The 16,804-nt window shown below is 43.2% G+C and overlaps 1 protein-coding gene across 3 annotated transcripts in view; it reads left to right on the plus strand.

Annotated features, from left to right (window-relative positions):
* Positions 1-16,804, plus strand: part of ptprsa (protein tyrosine phosphatase receptor type Sa) — a 226,312-nt gene that overhangs the window by 97,854 nt on the left and 111,654 nt on the right. For all 3 annotated transcript variants that reach the window (XM_041935428.1, XM_041935430.1, XM_041935429.1), the window contains 2 exons: positions 10,586-10,731; positions 13,051-13,192. In XM_041935428.1, coding sequence (XP_041791362.1) covers positions 10,586-10,731; positions 13,051-13,192 — 288 coding nt within the window. The remainder of the gene's footprint in view (positions 1-10,585; positions 10,732-13,050; positions 13,193-16,804) is intronic.

Here is a 16,804-nt window from a genome sequence, read left to right on the forward strand (position 1 = left end):
TTGTAAATGTGAAATATAAACCAGTATGTTAGACAGCACTGGTTAAAAGAACTGAATCATACGCAGAAGCCAAAAGGTGTGTTTAATTTTTTCCTTCAACCATCAAGGTTGCGTTTCTGACATTGTCAGGGAGGCTGATTAAAAATTTCTCAGTGAATATTGAAACTGGAGGTAATTACTGAAGTTATTAGACGTATGAATACCATCTTGTAATATTAGTTTTTTGATTTATGAGCTCTGGGGTGACAGAGTTGCCATGGCGTTCACCGTTTCCTGCGCACAAAAAAGTGGCCACACACACACACACACACACACACACACACACACACACACATTACCAGACACCAGTGTTGGGGGCGTGGGACTCAACTCCAACAGCTCTGCCGCGATTAACAATTCCCATTATGACGGCTCCTTTAGTTTTGTCACTGGGTATTTAGATCTGGTTTGAAAAGCCACATGGGGATCGGGAGCTCTTTCTTTCCAGTTGTGCTCTGTTGTTGTCCTTTGGGAGTTGATAAAGGTGCAACAAGAAGCAGGATTTCTTTTATGGAGGAAAAGAGATACTGTCCTATATTTCCCTGATTATTTCCCTTAATACCTGATGTTTTAATAGGCCCGAGTTCATATTTTCCTCACTGAATGGAAAAAATAATCATTCTTTTCTAATGTAGTGCAGTTTCTTCACTTTTATTGACTTGAGTGACTCAGTTTTGCATTGTTTGTGTGTATTTGGGTTTGTGTTTTTGGACAGGGAGATAGGGTTATTTGTCACCATTTTCTTTTGGCCTTTCACATCTTCCTCACTTTTTCTTTCTCCGTTATTTTGGCATTTCAGAGTCCTCAACAGTAGCGTTTTTTTTTTTTTTTTTTTTTTTTTTTTTTTTTTGAAAAATACTCCTAATAATAATTGGCCTGAACTCACAGTGACAGGATGAGGGGTGTTCAATTATTTATATTCCTTTGAAGGTGCCATTTGGAAAAAAAATGAAGCCCCTTTGTGGAGCCGGTATTTACTTGTTCTTGTTTCCTGCATCGCAGTCTCGTTGTTTGCCTCTCCTCTTTTCTCTCTACTGCTCCCTCTATCTCTCTCCCTCCCTCACTCCTTATCTTTTCCAGTCAAATTATGTTTGAGCCAACACTGGCAAGTTAATTCTGTCAAATTCAATTTTGTGTGCGCCCTGCTGTTGCATGCTTGGCCCCTTCATGCTTTACTCTAGACACAGTATTTCTCTCAAATGAGAAGAAAACAAGTTAATTTTTAATTGAGTTACAGGCATGAATCCCTGCCTCAAGTAGCCTGTTGGTGCTGTCTGCATCCCGAAGGCTGTTATACGCTCAATTCTCATGGCTGTACGCTTACAACTGGTAAAGGAAAAACAGTGTGATTTAGTGGTGCAATGAAGCCATCTTTCCTTGTTTATAAGTGTGCTTTGGAAAAGACCTCTGCTTTTGCATTCACTATGAAGTCAATTTTATTCTCCAATCAAAACTGAGATAGGTGCATTCTCGCTGGCAATTTGGGAAATTTGCCTCCACAGGGGCAAAAGTACAAAAAGTGGTTGCCACTTGTTCCATATTTTACTTGTATCTACTTTTAGTGCACGTGTGGTGGAATTGCTTTCTTGCTGGACATGTGCTAATGTTTTGTCATGCGAGACGGCTGAACAGCGTCAAGAAGAAGCCTCCTTTTACGCCGAACTGATTTACAGTGTTGAAAGAACAAACAAGCAACAGCGCAGCACAGTGTACATGCTATCCCCTGTCAAACTAGTTCAGAAAGATGAAACATTGTGGCAATAACATATGGAATAATCCATTCACAGTATTTTTTTTTTTATTGCCGCGTGCGTCTAAAAGAACAGTGCTGGTCAGAACGATGGATGAAATAGCTGTCCTCCAAGCTTGCAGCCACAGCGTGGGTGATGCATATATCTCCTCTTTTTTGCCTTCATCTCTCTTTCTGAGTCCCTTTTCAGTAACACGCTCCAGTTGTTTGAACGATGTTATATGCACTCAGTTTGACAGAACAATACGAGTGATTGAAGTGCGTGAAAAGTGCTATCCCTCTATGTTTTTTTTTTCTTCCGGCAGAAAGAAAATTCTACACACCACAAGGTGGCTTTTAAAATTGCCTCCTTTGATGAGCAAGTTTAGATCTTCAAAGGTTTTTGAATCCACCCCCAAAGAAAGATATTCCTTGATGCCTGTTGGTCCGATAATTTTTCAAACCTTCTTTCTCAGACTGCACAGGTGGAGGCTTTTCCTTGTATGTGGCTTTACTTGAATAGAGGGAAAGATACAGTGACTGTTCCTCAGTGAGTGTTTTATTTTCAGTGGAGAGATAGAAGATTGTTTTGTCTCCATTTTCTTTACTCTCTTGTTCTTTGTTTTGATCAGACCTATAACACCTTTTGCAATCGGACGTGCCCTCTTCATTTAATGAGCCAACAAGTGTCAATTTCCTCAAGTGAGTCTCTAAATGACACAAAATTGTTCCCATTTCACCTCCTCAGTGTGTGCTCTATGGCAAATTTGAAATCAGACACACACTTAAGCCTAATCCCCCCCCCCCCCTTTCTCTCTGAGGAATCAAGCCTATTTATTTCCAGTGGGCAGAAGAATACTTAGTGTCTTTCGCTTTTTTCTTTAGCCTTCAACAAAGGTTTCAGTGGGACCAATTTGTGCTTATTACGAGTGTGCCACTCTTTTTTGAAATGCTGCAGCGTTGTGACAGCAGCGTGGTCAGGCAAAGTTTTTCACCTCTGGGTACTAACACTCCAGAACTTATTTTATTCTGGATTCCCACATCCTGCCACAAGTCCCTCATGGACTGCAAAGCCCGAGCCCTGCAAGTTTGTTCGCAGTGCAGTCGACATAGATGGCACACTGCGTGATGCAATTGGGAAGGGTTTGCACAAAAACATCACTGCCTCTGTTTTCTTAAAACAACTGAATGCATTTCCTAATGCTGTGACATAATTTCCCTTCTCGGCAGTGGAAAATGCTTTGTGAGTTGTCTTGAAATATTTAACATTGCTTTTAAATAATTTTAGTCTTTCCATTTGTTTCAAAATAATCACTTATTTTGTCAAATCGCTTAAAAAAAAGTTATTTATTTATTTATTTATAAAAAGTTAGTTATTATAATCAAACATGTTCAATTATCCTGCCTCTTTATCAAATTGCGGAGAGGAGAATATGGTTTTTGAGGTTACAGGATGGACAGTTTTGCGCTGTGGGAACTGGCTGTACGATCCAGGCAGCACACACTGGCTTTGCGAATCATTACGTCGGCAACTGCTTGGCACCCCAGCTGCCCCAAGAGCAAATCCCAATTAGCCTTTCTTCCTTATATTTTAATTGGAAAAGCAACTGTTTCATTAACCCTCCAGCTTGCACAGCTAAGGTAAGGGTTACGTAGGAATGGAGCCTGACCCGAGCATGCCCTGTGGAATATGGCTACAGCTGAGATAAGTTTTGGCTGTGTTTTTTTTTTTTTTTTTTTTATCCTGACTGGCAGAGCATGTATGCTATTTTGAGCACACGTTCAGACAGTTTCAGACATTCACATCTACCCAGTACAATCATAGTATTACACAATTTCCTCCTTCAGCATCAATATTATGAATTCAGTGTACTGCTCAAGAGCGCTTTGGCAGCACAAGAAGGAGAGTGAAAGTGCTTGTCCTTCAGTTCTCTATTTTTCAGTTTGTAACAGGTGCTACAGCTTTCTACAGCTGCTGCTCAATCTCCTCATTTTCTGTGTTGGCTTATGTTGATGCCCCCAAGTTGTCCATCTTCACTTGCAAACATTTTTCCCATCAGTAATTGGCTACAGACTGACCATCTTTTTTTTCTTCCCTTTTGCCTGTTTTCCTGCCTGGGTCAAGTTCTTTTTGCAGCAGTCTGCAGGTCTTCATTGGCAGCGACTGCGTGTGAAAAACCTCCAGACAAGACAAAGCGAGACGGGTTTTGAGTAAAGGCTTGGTTTCCATTGTGATGAGGCTTGCCTTGTCAGCCTGTGAGAATTGGTCCTGATTGATGGGCCTTGGTTGTTTAGGCCTGGAGGGTGTGTGGTGTGTGTGAGAGAGTGTGCATGTGTCTGTTTGTGTGTTTGTTTTTGCGTTTGCTGTTTAATGCTTTCACATGAATGCCTATTTGGTTAAATCAATCTAACTGTCAATCCATCCAACCCTGCATCAATATTCCTATGTGTGTGTGTGTGTGTGTGTGTGTGTGTGTGTGTGTGTGTGTGTGTGTATGTGCTGATGAAGGCTGGTAGGGTTTAAAGTCAGGTCCAGGCTGCTCTAGCAGGGTGGCATCCTGCTGAGTCTTTTGGATCGCTGTTAGGCGGATACTGGAAGCTAGTAAAGTCTCTACACCTCAGAAGTCCAGATGGCTGCAGTTCAGCGTCAGCAACGTCTCACTGCTGGTCTGCTTGAGGTGGTTCATTACCTTTGAAAGTTTAGAAACGCTTCAAAGCAAATAATATTTCAATCAGGAGAAAACGTGCAAGGTTAGTGCAGCATGGAAAAGATGAAAGTTAAAAAAAATAGTTATGAAGATGTTTGGATGACAAACTGGTCCATTCTCTAGTCATCGGTTGTTTTGTTTTTCAAAAGGAGCCTGTCTTGACAGTACCAGTGTGTGTGCATCATGTGTCTGCTGTTTGGTTAATATGAAAATTAAGTTTAATCTCTGGCAGGATTAGCTCAGTAAATTGCACTCTTTAAATCAGTAACATGCAGTCGTTCATATTGCTGTCATCCACTTTGCACCCAAAACAGACACAAGAATATCTGTCAGTGTGTTTTTGTCGAGATAAAGTGGCCGTGAGTGGGATGAAAACACATGGAATAAGTTATGTGCATTTAACTCGATGCTCGTATCCAGAGCAACCACATGCACAACAGTAAAAAACAGTTTAAATTGATGTCATGCTCATCTGCATCGTCACCTTGATTACACCCTCTCCCCACATGAGTGTCAGGAGAAAGTGGAATTACTTTGCTTGTAGTAGCACCTCTAATAGTACCAAAAGGTCTCTATGTGCTATGAAGGATCCTATTTGTAGCAAGATGGATAACAAGTGCCCTTTTCCCAATTCTCTGCCTTTCTCTGCAAATCACTGAATGGCCACGCATCATTTTGTCTCCCACTTTGCTAATTCAGCGGATAATGGCTCCTATTTATGACTCAGGAAGCTTTTCTCCATCAATTACTGTATTAGTCATAAAGCCAGTCCCCTCCCTCCTCTTACACCCCCCTACCAAATGACAACAGCAAAGCACTGTAAATGGAGCCGTCTCATATTCACATATCCACCTCCCACTCTCCACCACTTTATAATCACAGTGCTGGTGTGTTCCGTCTTATCAGGTCCAACAGAGGTAGCGGTCAGTAGCAGGTGGTTGCTGTATTAGCTAAACAAGCGTGTGTGTGCACAGTGTGAGGTTTTTTTTTTTTCCCCTCCTGCTAGCCGGTCGTGTTTGCGTTGATCTGTTCTATTCTCGGGGTCTTGTGAAGATAGCTGGGCCCCCATTGCTGGTTATTTTAGCTCAGGCCACGTCCCCCTGCCAGGCAGATAAAGATGGGTCTTGTGTGCTTATCTGGCCACTGCTGTACCTCGGTCTGTCTGAGGGAGGCTTGGGGAATAGAGAGAGACTTTGGTGGAAGGGACAAATGTCCAATGCGGGTGCAATGTCCTTTCAATGTCATCTCTGGTAACATAACACACACCGTTTAGTGGAGGTTTTTACACAAGGTACCTTCAAGCAAAAGAAATGCACACATTTTTAGAATTGGTGGCACCGGTGGGAATCAAACTTCAGCTCTGCACTCTGCACAACACAGGCATGCACGTACAGAGAGCAGAGGCCAGAGAACATTTGAACGTTGATTTTATAGCATAATATATTCAAGGGTTTTCCATATGAAATTGCTCATCTTTGACTTTCAATAAAAAGTTGTCTAAGTGTAGAAACAGCAATTTTACCCAGCAGATCTGAAGATGCCTGATATTAAAAGGTGCTAAATGTAGCATTTTACTTTGATGCCACTTTAAAGATTCAACGATACAGTTTGTACAATCTTTTACACTTATTTCAAAGGAAATCCACTAGATTGCTGTATATCACAAAGTTTACCACACCAGATCATAAGCACTATAGACCATGGGACAGTCCATTGTCTGGAGAGCAGCATGCTTGATTCCCCACAACCGCCACAGTGTGTCAACTTCTTGTGTCTATGATGTAGACACTGAACCCAGTCGGCGCATTAAATACTGTTAATAAGCTTATCTGCTGATAAAATGGTGTGGCTTATGCCATCACTCATTATTGGGAATTTTTTAAAAAGCAGTATAAGCCCCGACACCACTCAACCTTTTCTACCCTGCAATTACTGGCAACATGGCAGGGTTCAGATTCCACAAAAAGAAAGGCTCAAAGTCAACAGTAACTGGCAGCAGAAGCCCAGAGGCACACAGCCGAGGAAAATTGAAAAAAAGGTTAATTACGCTCATCAGAGTTCACACAATCACACACTGCATACCTGTAGTAATTGTTTTATAGTAGACATTCATGGGCCCACAGCCAGAGTTTCTACCATTTACCAAACCTGTGCTGATGGGAAGTTAAGTTAAATCCACTACCTGAACAATCTGAAGAAAGAGCTAAAGTAGATGGAGCACATAAGTGGGCAATCATGAGAGAGGGAGGCAGCAGAGTTGAAAGTGAAACCTGTCTAAACTTCTTCGGTATGCGTAATATAATTATGTCTAATTCTGTTGCTTGCAGTGGTGTCTGTCTTGAACTTCACTTTTAGTCTGTGTGAAAAGTGACAGCCAGAGATGAACCAAAGACGGCAGGTATGTGTGAACTCGTCCGCTGTGGGCAGAATACGCATTCTGAAGGCCATCGTTATTGGCACATCTCCAATATGAAGGGGTTATCATCTCTCACCACAGACTGGATGATTAGTGAGCTTCTTTGTCTCAAAAGCAAAGGTTCCTTAAACCTGCATTCACTCTAGTGGCCAGCAGGGGGCAACTCCACTTGTTACAAAAAGTAGTCTGATTGTATGTAAGCTTATGAGAAAATAGCCCTAGTTTTCACTTGATTTATTAACTCAGTGAACAGTTTCCTTATGAGTTTATGGTCTCAATTGCGAGTTTGAAGCCCTCTTTTGTAAATTATGGTCCCATTACAGGAAGGAGGTGTAGCAATGCTTGTCCTCCCCAGCCCCACCCTCTCGTCCACATGTGGTCACTTCTGGGTCCAAAACACCAAGTCGGTGACAGCCGTAATGCCAAACTCAGTAGCCCACAAACTAATTATTGGCATCATGGTGACGTCCGTCCACTATTTATTATACCGTCTGTGTCTCTTACAAACAACCTGTGACTGTCTCTCCTTTAGCAGAACATCTTCCAGGTATATTTTACTTTTATGTTTCTTAATCTCCCTCTCATGGTTTATTGAAAGAGTATCAGTGTCGATTTGAGTGGTAAAAATCTGACTTGCGTTGCTCACATTGATCAGTGCACAATGTAAAGTGTCATGAATATCTGCTAAGCAATGCCTCTCATCTATTTAACACAAAAAGTAATGTTTTCATGCATTGGTTTAAAAAAAACAGCAAAGCAAGGGAGGAAAGTTTGCAAAAGTTTCTTTTTTGAGAAAACATTCAGCTCTTTCTGTCCTTCCCTCCCTCTTCACATCGTCTCTTCTGGTCCCTGGACCTCCTGTCACCTCCTCTCCTCCCCTCTTCCATCTTTCTCTTCACCGCAGACCCTGCCACTTCCACCTGCACTGCCCCACTGTGCCTTTCCTTCCCATTTCGCCTCCCTTTCCTCCTAGCTCCCTGTCTCTCTTTAAACCTTCCTGAGGTAATGTTGAAAACCATATACAGTAAATTATGAGAAAATCCTGCATCTGTCAAGAGTTAAATTCAGGCTGACATGTGGGCAGACGCATTCATTGTACATCTCTCTCATCCTGTGAAGCAAGAGAGGAGGAGAGGGAGAAGGCGACTGGGTGGAAATGTCGAATGGTTCAGGGGAAAACTAATCAAAGAGCGCTGGCCTTCAGCAGAACCACTGCCACAGGCCTGCTCTGTGTAAATCCCTCCTCTGTCTCGACAGAGGGCACATTGTAAGGGGAGGTCAAATGCAGAGGAGCTGTGTTGTGTAAAGCTGTGTTGTGTAGTTTCAGAAGGGAAACCGAGAGTGTAAAATGCCAAAAGGGATCATTGTATGCACCAGTCAAATAAAGTAATCCTGGTCCTTGAAGCTGGAGAAAAGCTGCTGTGCTCTTATCATCCCACATCCTTATGTGTATATTTATAAATTATGAAAAGTACAGTCGATATGGATTTATTTTCAGATATCTTTGATTCTGTGGATATTTCCTTTTGCATGTATAATCTTGTTTAAAGGGCGGATTTGTTAGGCATTCACGTAATGATGCCTTTTAAAACACAGCTACAGGTGCAGAACACCTCCTCAGCTAATGCTCCAATGCTTTTCCCAGAGAGGGCTCGTTTCTCGAGAAATGTGACTTCAACTGGGGGTAATTTTAACAGATGTAGAGTGAGATTTTAAGAGGGCTAAGAATTTCTTTTTAAAGGATGTAACAATCAATACACTTTCATTTGACCATCAGAAGGCCAGGAATCAATATTTCCAGCATCAAAATGATTGCACAGCCCTTTAATACTACGTATAAAAGTGGAAGAGTTTCTTCCCTGCCCTTTGGCTGATTTATTTGGCTCAGCATGTTGTCTGTCAATGTGCAACACTCAGAAGGCTGTTTTATCATATATGATAATTTTATGCACATATGCCAAGTCTTACAATACTGTGTGCAGAGTGGAAATTACACTTCTTAATCCTGGCAGGGTAGTAAGCGTCACGCTCTTCCCCCTCAGCTGCATATGCCCCAAATTACCCAAGAAAAAAGGGCAAAAAAGGGAGACAAAAATCAAGATAAGAGTCTGCTCATCTGCAGGTGAGCAACTCTGGCTGCTAACTGTACTCTGCAAAAAAAGGATGATATTATGGCAGCAGTAATTTCCAGTTGAAAGCTTTTTTTTATCTTCATTTGACCATGGACAGCATAATGAGCACATATGCTTGCTTTCAGCAATAATCTTGCATTCACAGACATCTAAGCTCGTAAAATCAAGGTTACGCGTGTCTCACACTGGCACACACTCGCAAGCAGGACGTGTGGAAGAGAGGCTATTCTGCTTGACAAAAGCCAGCTGGTTGCGGGGAATTGTGAAAACTTATTTTGAGATTAACTAGCCACCAGACACTAGTTGAGCCAGTTTGTGTATCTTGGTGTAATATTTGCATCAGAAATATTTGGCTTGTTCGTCGGAGGCGGTGAGATTAACTCTGCATGCGGTGCCTCTGCTTTCCTGAAGCAGTACACACACCCCTCTTCTTTTCCGCTCCCTTGTCCTACACTATTTCTCTTTGCCTCGTTCTCTCTATTATACCCACTCTATCTCTCTTTACCCGATAATGAATGCAGGAGCACTCCTTCATATGTGTTTAGCAGTGCCTGGAGACTGGTGTCGGCCCATGGTCCCTTAATTATTAATTTGACGTTATGCGCTGGCCGTTTGATCATCCCCACATATCTGTATGATGCAGATTTAACGAGTTCCCCAGGACTCTGTTTTCTCTCTCTCCCTCTCTTTATGTCGGGCTTGTTGTCTCGAACCTCCTGCAAGGACGGCATCAGTGAAAACCCCCACCACAAAAGTGACTAACTTTTGATGGACAGTTTAATCAAAGGGCCTCAGTCCTATGAGTGCATAAAATTTTAGTATGTGTGGTCCAATGGAGAATTGAACCACTGATTGGGGCTTTGTCAGTGCTATAGTTTATTAGATAGGAAAATGAGTCTCACTTTTGAACACAGTCGAATTAAAAGAAAAACTCACTTTTACGACTTCATCTTCTTCTTGTCCGTTTCTGAGGGTCTGCCACTGCACTGGCAGTATCCGGACTCCAGTTCCCCGTGGAGTTATATTTTTGAGCTACCAATCATCAGCACCTTGGCACAACACCAACATATAAATTTCTGGCGCCATGATCTACACACACAGAGCTACACACCACTGAAATTGGGGTTACTAGATGAGGAAAGGCGCAGTGCTTTAATTCAACCCAAGTGTTTACTGCAGGGCGTGATTCAGAATGACCTGGTGGATAAAGAGGCTGCCCTGTCACACAACAGCAACATGTTCAATGGCCAAATCCAAAAAGTGTCCTCACCGCTGTCCACTGTTGCTTTGATGTTGATGTATCACTATGGAGATTGTGTGAGCTGTCTGTCTGTCTATCTATTTATTTTGAGTCTCTCCAAAGCTCAAACTATCCGTCTGCCTCACTTATCCAAGACTTCTCTCCGCTGCAGACTACAGTGTGTATGGGCGTGTGGTACACAGACAGGATAAGATACAGAAGGGGGGTTACAAAAAGACGGGGGTGTGGGTTTCGTCTTATGGCTTGTGCTAATGCCTTTTCTCTCTTTCTCTTCTCTCCCTCGTCTTCCTCGCTCCCTAGCACCACCGCGGTTCACTAAAGTTCCCGTCGACCAGATTGGCGTCTCAGGGGGCGTGGTCTCCTTTGTGTGCCAGGCGACGGGCGACCCCAAGCCAAGGGTTAGCTGGAACAAGAAAGGCAAGAAGGTCAACTCCCAGCGTATAGAGGTGAGTCAGTGAGCACTGCTGCACTCTACAGGTGAGGAGGGCAATGTCATTGTTACTGCACTGTACCACATCAGTGTGATGCATCACAGATATTTATATCTCACTTTATAAATGATGTTCTTGGACAGGTTTTGAAAGTGTCTAAAAAATGTATTTGGCTATTTAAATTTTTATTTTGTAAAATGACGGAAATGGTTCTCAAAGTGCTCGTCAGTAAGCATTAAATTCAAGAACCTACTCATACTGAAAGATTTTGGTGTTGTGTAAAGTATTAACAAATTAGAAAAAATTCACCGCCAATATCTTTGACTGCATAGTAAACTAAGTTGCAATCCCACAGTCACTGTATATACTGCAATGTAACTGTCAAGACCCTGAGCTGTTAAAACATACAGCCCTTTTTTAAGCTTTTTCACCACTTTCACATTACAAGCACAGTTTTCTGTTGCAATTGGGTCCCAACCCAGACCTTCTGAAAAGGCCGTTTTCATTTGCTTTCCTCAAAAGGTTCGCAAATAGTTCTGGACAACAACTACCAATCTTTTCATGGACTGGCCTTTTCTAACCTCTGAGCAATGTGTGGGTCCACCATTAGTTACAGTTGCCCAGTAATGCAATGCAAAGCCCTCCCATCCCTCCCGCTCTGTCCTCTTCGCACTCGACTGACTCTGCCGCTGTCACATTCTTGTTTCCAGTCCTGGGCTTTTTTTTCCCTGCATACAGCCCTGTCTGTGTGAATGCGTCTGTCTGTGCGTTATTCATGATGTTTGTTGTTCAGTCCTCGGCAGGCGTCCCAGATGGCATCTCTGAAAGTCTTGATTGATGCTCAGTGTCTCTTAATTAAAAAGTTGCTTTCGTTAACAACGACGGCAGTGCACAGAGATAGACATGCACACGCTGCAGCATGAAGGCAACCACGGGGGAGGGGGCTAAAAGGCAAAAAAAATGACAACATCAACAGGGGGAGATGCAGCATCTCGACGGAGGACAAAATAAAAAGACAAGCAGCGTTTGCACGTTCACTTCTTCTGCATGCTAAGTGGGAAACAAAGCCAAGGGCGTGAAGGAGCCCGCCAGAACGGACGCTTCCCTTCCTCCGTTTAGCATGAAATAAAAAAAATTGTAAAGGGGTTTGAAGTAGTTATGATTTTTTTCCCCCTGTTTTACCCTCTAGACAGCTGCTTTGATATTGATCACGATGCCGTGCTCTGCAGTGTTTTTAGCCTAATTAGCGGCTCAGCCCTGAGATGTGCAGCAGTGGAGCAGCAGGGCTGCTGAAGACTTGTACTTATATTTCAAAGTCATGCTTTGCTCAGAGATCTTGGCTCCGAAGCCTTCGTTGAGATGGTGTAAGCTCCTCTGAGGAGTGATAGATATTGGAAGAGTAGGTTTGCTACAAGACTGACAGGCGGGCTCACTGTCTTCTCCAACACCTCACCCATCCGCGAATGATTAGCTTAGGAAATGGGTGGAAATTACCAACTATGTTAAAAGCATACGGTAATTGGTTCAGAAACACAACCATTTAAATTCTAGTCATTTAACTACGCCTTAAGGTGGCTGTTGGTGTGGACCTCTGTACATCAATATTGCCCGTTAGCTACACCCATAGCAATTGAAAATGGATTTGACTAAAAGAACACTTCCTGCCATATTGCAGAACAGATAACACATGACGTAGTTACAGTGAGGCGCCACCATCATCTCTGATTTTGGCCCATTTGGCAAAGAATATCTCGATCATTCATGAAGGGTGCTAATGTTCACATAGCTCTTCTTAAATGCAATAATATTTGTGAGTCATTCTTATGAGAGCCACAGCGCTCCTCTGCTCAGTATTCTCAGCACATGTTGCGCTCCGAGTGTAGTCTGATTTTGTTTTTAAGGTGTGCTTTCAACAAGGTTCAAAACACGGGGCTTCACAGAGAACAAAGGGCATAATTACAGATAAAAACAACGAGATGAAAACACGAAAAAAAAACAAGCACATCACACACAGATATGGGGCTGCAGTTGTGCGTGTGTGTAGCGAGATAGAGAGAGTGTGTTTTCTTATACTTCTGTATTTATGAGGACTAAATAAGAATAGAAACAGAAGAGTTTGGCTTTGGTTTTTGGTCAGGTTTAGGATAACTTTTGTGAAACTGACTTAAAGCAGCCTACATATGGAACAATGAGAACACTGACACCAAACTCAACCCTGTATTGCCAAGAAAATTGCTAAAACTCACCTGAGCTTCGGTTCAAAACTGGTGCTACTGCGATTTGAATCCCACACTATTGTAACCCAACATAAATCATTTACTCTCTACCCTACAGACCATTGAGTTTGACGAGGGTGCTGGCGCCGTTCTCAGAATCCAGCCTCTCCGAGCGCCGCGTGATGAGAACATCTATGAATGCGTTGCTGAGAACACCGAGGGCGAGATCACAGTCAATGCCAGGCTGTCCATCATCCGAGGTGAGTCCTGCATTGTGAAACAGTGTGCAGAGGGGTAACTGAAAAATAAATCATTAAAGTGGACATCTGTGAGCTCCTCAGGTTTTTTTATGATGACATCTTGCCTTGGAGTTTTTGTGCAGCACTTGACAGTGCTTGAAGTCTATTTGCTTGGAATTTCTGTAAGTTGTGCTTTGTTATTTGTCTGGTAAGCCCTTGTGGCTCTAGTTGTGATAGCTGCTCAGCTGGGATGTTCTGGATTTGTTACTGTTTGTCTTCCATATATAAAACACTCTTTTAGAATCATTTTATCCTCTTTTCCGAATTTCACACAAGATTTTACTTTTCAACATACGTGGTTTTATTGAATGTGCTGTCATGATTCGAAACATACAAAGAATATCACCCTGTGTGCTGTAAAAGCTTCATTTACTGAATATTATATAAGATGAATCAGTAGTGCTAAATGAATCATCAGTAGAGAAGCCACATTAATATATGTGAAAATGCGGGGGATTATTTCTTAAAGCTTTTGTGCACATCGCAGCCTAAGTTAGGCTCATGTTCACTTATCACAGATGGACAGCGTGAAGGCTGCTTATCATGGAGCCATCAGCTTGATGGAACTAATCAACTGCCCATTCATGTAAGAGCTGAACCTCTATCTGCCCAGGATGAAGACCCATAGGATCCCTGAATGAACGAGATTGATTTGTCACCCACACACATTCAGGGCACAGCACATGTGTGTGTGGAGACGCACACAAACACTCTCGCACATTAATAGGTGTTTTTCACAGTGGTGCAAATATGTCAAAATGAATAAAACTGAAATTACAACAAAACAGCACAACATGTGTTGATAAAACCAGTGAGCTGGACTTTGAGGACCTTTATTGATCGCCTCCTATTGGTGCGAGTTTAGTTTCAGCAAGATATTACACGTTTGTTCAGCTCTGGCTTAGAGGTCATTGGAGGACGGTATCATAGGCAAGCAAGCATGTGGTCACACACTCCCGCTTTCTTCTCTCATTCTACCTGTCTCTGTCTGCCTCACATTCATAGACACACACGCACACGCACACACGCACACACACACACACACACACACACACACACAGTGTCTTCTCTTCTGTTCTCTCCTGCCGCCATCTGCCATGTTCCAGGGCTGGATGAAGCTGAGCTATTGCTGGCTGGCTGGCAGCACACGAGCTAGGCCTTCCTGGCTGTCAGATCCACAGGCAGTGAGGTGGGGTGGGGAGTATGTGTGTGTGTGTGTGGGGAGGGTTGTTGGACCAGGCATTGGAAGCCTGGACCAGCATCCTGGGTTAGTTATTGTTAGCAACAAACCCCCCACCCTGAAAGCATGTTGTTGGGCACATGGAGGGGTTACATTTTGAAATGTGGTACTGCTTGAAATTACACTTATGTTCACATTTGTGACACTTTTACTCATGTCGTTGCCTGGACTGTGAGTGGGTAGGTAGCAGTTTGGTGCTTTTGCCACTGATGGACACACAATGACTGCTCAGCTGCATTGACAGGATAGTGTTGACTTTTCCTGGACACTTCCACTTCCTGGATCCAGAAAGCCTTGTGGGACCTTGTGTGCAGCATTTATATAGATTACAGGACCTGATAGGAGTCAAACTTCCAACCTGCCTCATTTGTTTCATGCTCTCAATAATTACAATATGTTATATTACATTTCTTTTTAAATGCCACATATGTTATTCACAACCAGAACCCAATTTATTTATGAGTGCTGTGAAAATCCAGTCCAGAATGTCCTTCACAAAGAAACAGTGGACTGATTGAAAACAAGAAACAAGCACACCAAACTACAAGCCCAGGCATGTGCACGTCAGTGTGTGCAGTTGTGTGAAGGCGCACAGGGCGAACCCAGGGCGGTCCACAGGAGCAGAAGGAAAATGAAAAGTTATTGCAATTCAACTCGACGAGGTTTCCTCTAGAGCCCAGAGGAAGGCACCAGCTCTCCTGCCCAGGCAAGACCCAGCACTGAAGGAGGGATGGGTGTGTGGTGATGGGGGGGGTAAAGGTGCGAGATGAGCGGCAGATGAGGTGAGCAGTGCATTCACACTGTTTTCCATCTTTAATGAGGTCGGGCCTTCCTGCATTAACCCATCAGTGTTAGGAAGGAGGAAAGATTCAGATAAAGAAATGTAGAATATGAGAGAAGATATGTTTTCTGTGAGGATGGAAGGAGGCATTCAGGGTGAAGTAAGACGGATTGAAAATGTAGAGGTGGAAATGGAGCAAACCAGGGGAACAAATAGTGGAAAAAATGGAGAAAAGTTGGCCAAAGATAAAGGGAGACAACGGGGGGTGTTGCAGACTATTGGCAATGTAGAACAGGTGAGGAGGACAATAGGCGAACATTGGTTCTTGGAACAGGGGCAAAGGATTATGGGATATGGGACAAGGCACAAGGGACATATCCACAGTAAACCGAGGGGTTGCGGTCTGGGATCTGGAGAGGCAGAAAATGGGTCGCCACGGTGGGCGACTTGGCCGGAAAGCCGTGGCACACATTTCCAAGAAAAAAAACAGCCGCATGCACACACGCTCCCACAAACAAATAGAATAACATGCATTTAAACCAACACGCGTGGCTTATACATCGATGTAATGCTTGTATGGTTATACGCTCGCCAACAGGGTTGTGAAACTCACTGAACACATGATAAGAACAAGAAAACATCCTTTAGTCAAAGTAGCAGCTCTCCACATAGACAGGCACAAGCATATAAACATGTAACATAGCCGCTACACACATGAACACAGTGTTCATCAGACACACACACACACACACACACACACACACACACAGACTTAAGTGCTTGTCTGAAATGCTAAAGAAACAGTATGCACACATACAGCAAGGATACACACACATACTGGCACATAACCACTCCCAACACACACTAACTTGCATCTCCAAAAACATGTACACATAGCAGGATATAGACATTCTGAGGCATTTAAATACTTGTAGTCATAAGGCATATTTTCACAAGTAATACATGACGGACTAAACTTAAACCCCATATCCGTATTCTTTTTTTCTACTGCGCTGTGCCAATGACACAACCCCACCCTCTCATCAGTTTTGTCCGTGTGTGTGTGTGTGTGCGTGGCTACAGGTTGGTGGCAGTGGCAGGGTGTGTTTAGCATCGACTGTGACACCTCCTTGGCCGTTGCTCTAGTGCCTCAGCTGAATACCTAAGATGGGGGCCATCTGGCTCCACTAAGACTTGCCCACAGTCCTCTGGGAGTCCTTGGAGAGGGCCCGACAAGCATATGAAGTACACTCTTGAGATCTATCACAACTTGCAGTTTGGTCTGGGTTTTTTTTCCCCCTGTTTTTAGGATTTGCCAGTTTTTCAGGCAAGTGTTTCAGAGTGTCAAAAGGAAGGCAAAGTTGCCACTGGGATACTGTCAGCTCATGCTGTTGTGAGGAGATCATGGGGAGTTATCCTGCTTTGTATGCTTGTATTTTAGACTGCTGCAGTCTTTAGCCCTGCGATTACTCTTGCAAATAGATTCTCCCTTGAGGCATCCCGAGGAGCACAAACTGTGATTTATGAGATTTGGTCTGATATTCATTTTTTT

This window comes from Chelmon rostratus, chromosome 4 (assembly GCF_017976325.1).
Source record: "Chelmon rostratus isolate fCheRos1 chromosome 4, fCheRos1.pri, whole genome shotgun sequence".
NCBI classification, from domain to species: domain Eukaryota; kingdom Metazoa; phylum Chordata; class Actinopteri; order Chaetodontiformes; family Chaetodontidae; genus Chelmon; species Chelmon rostratus.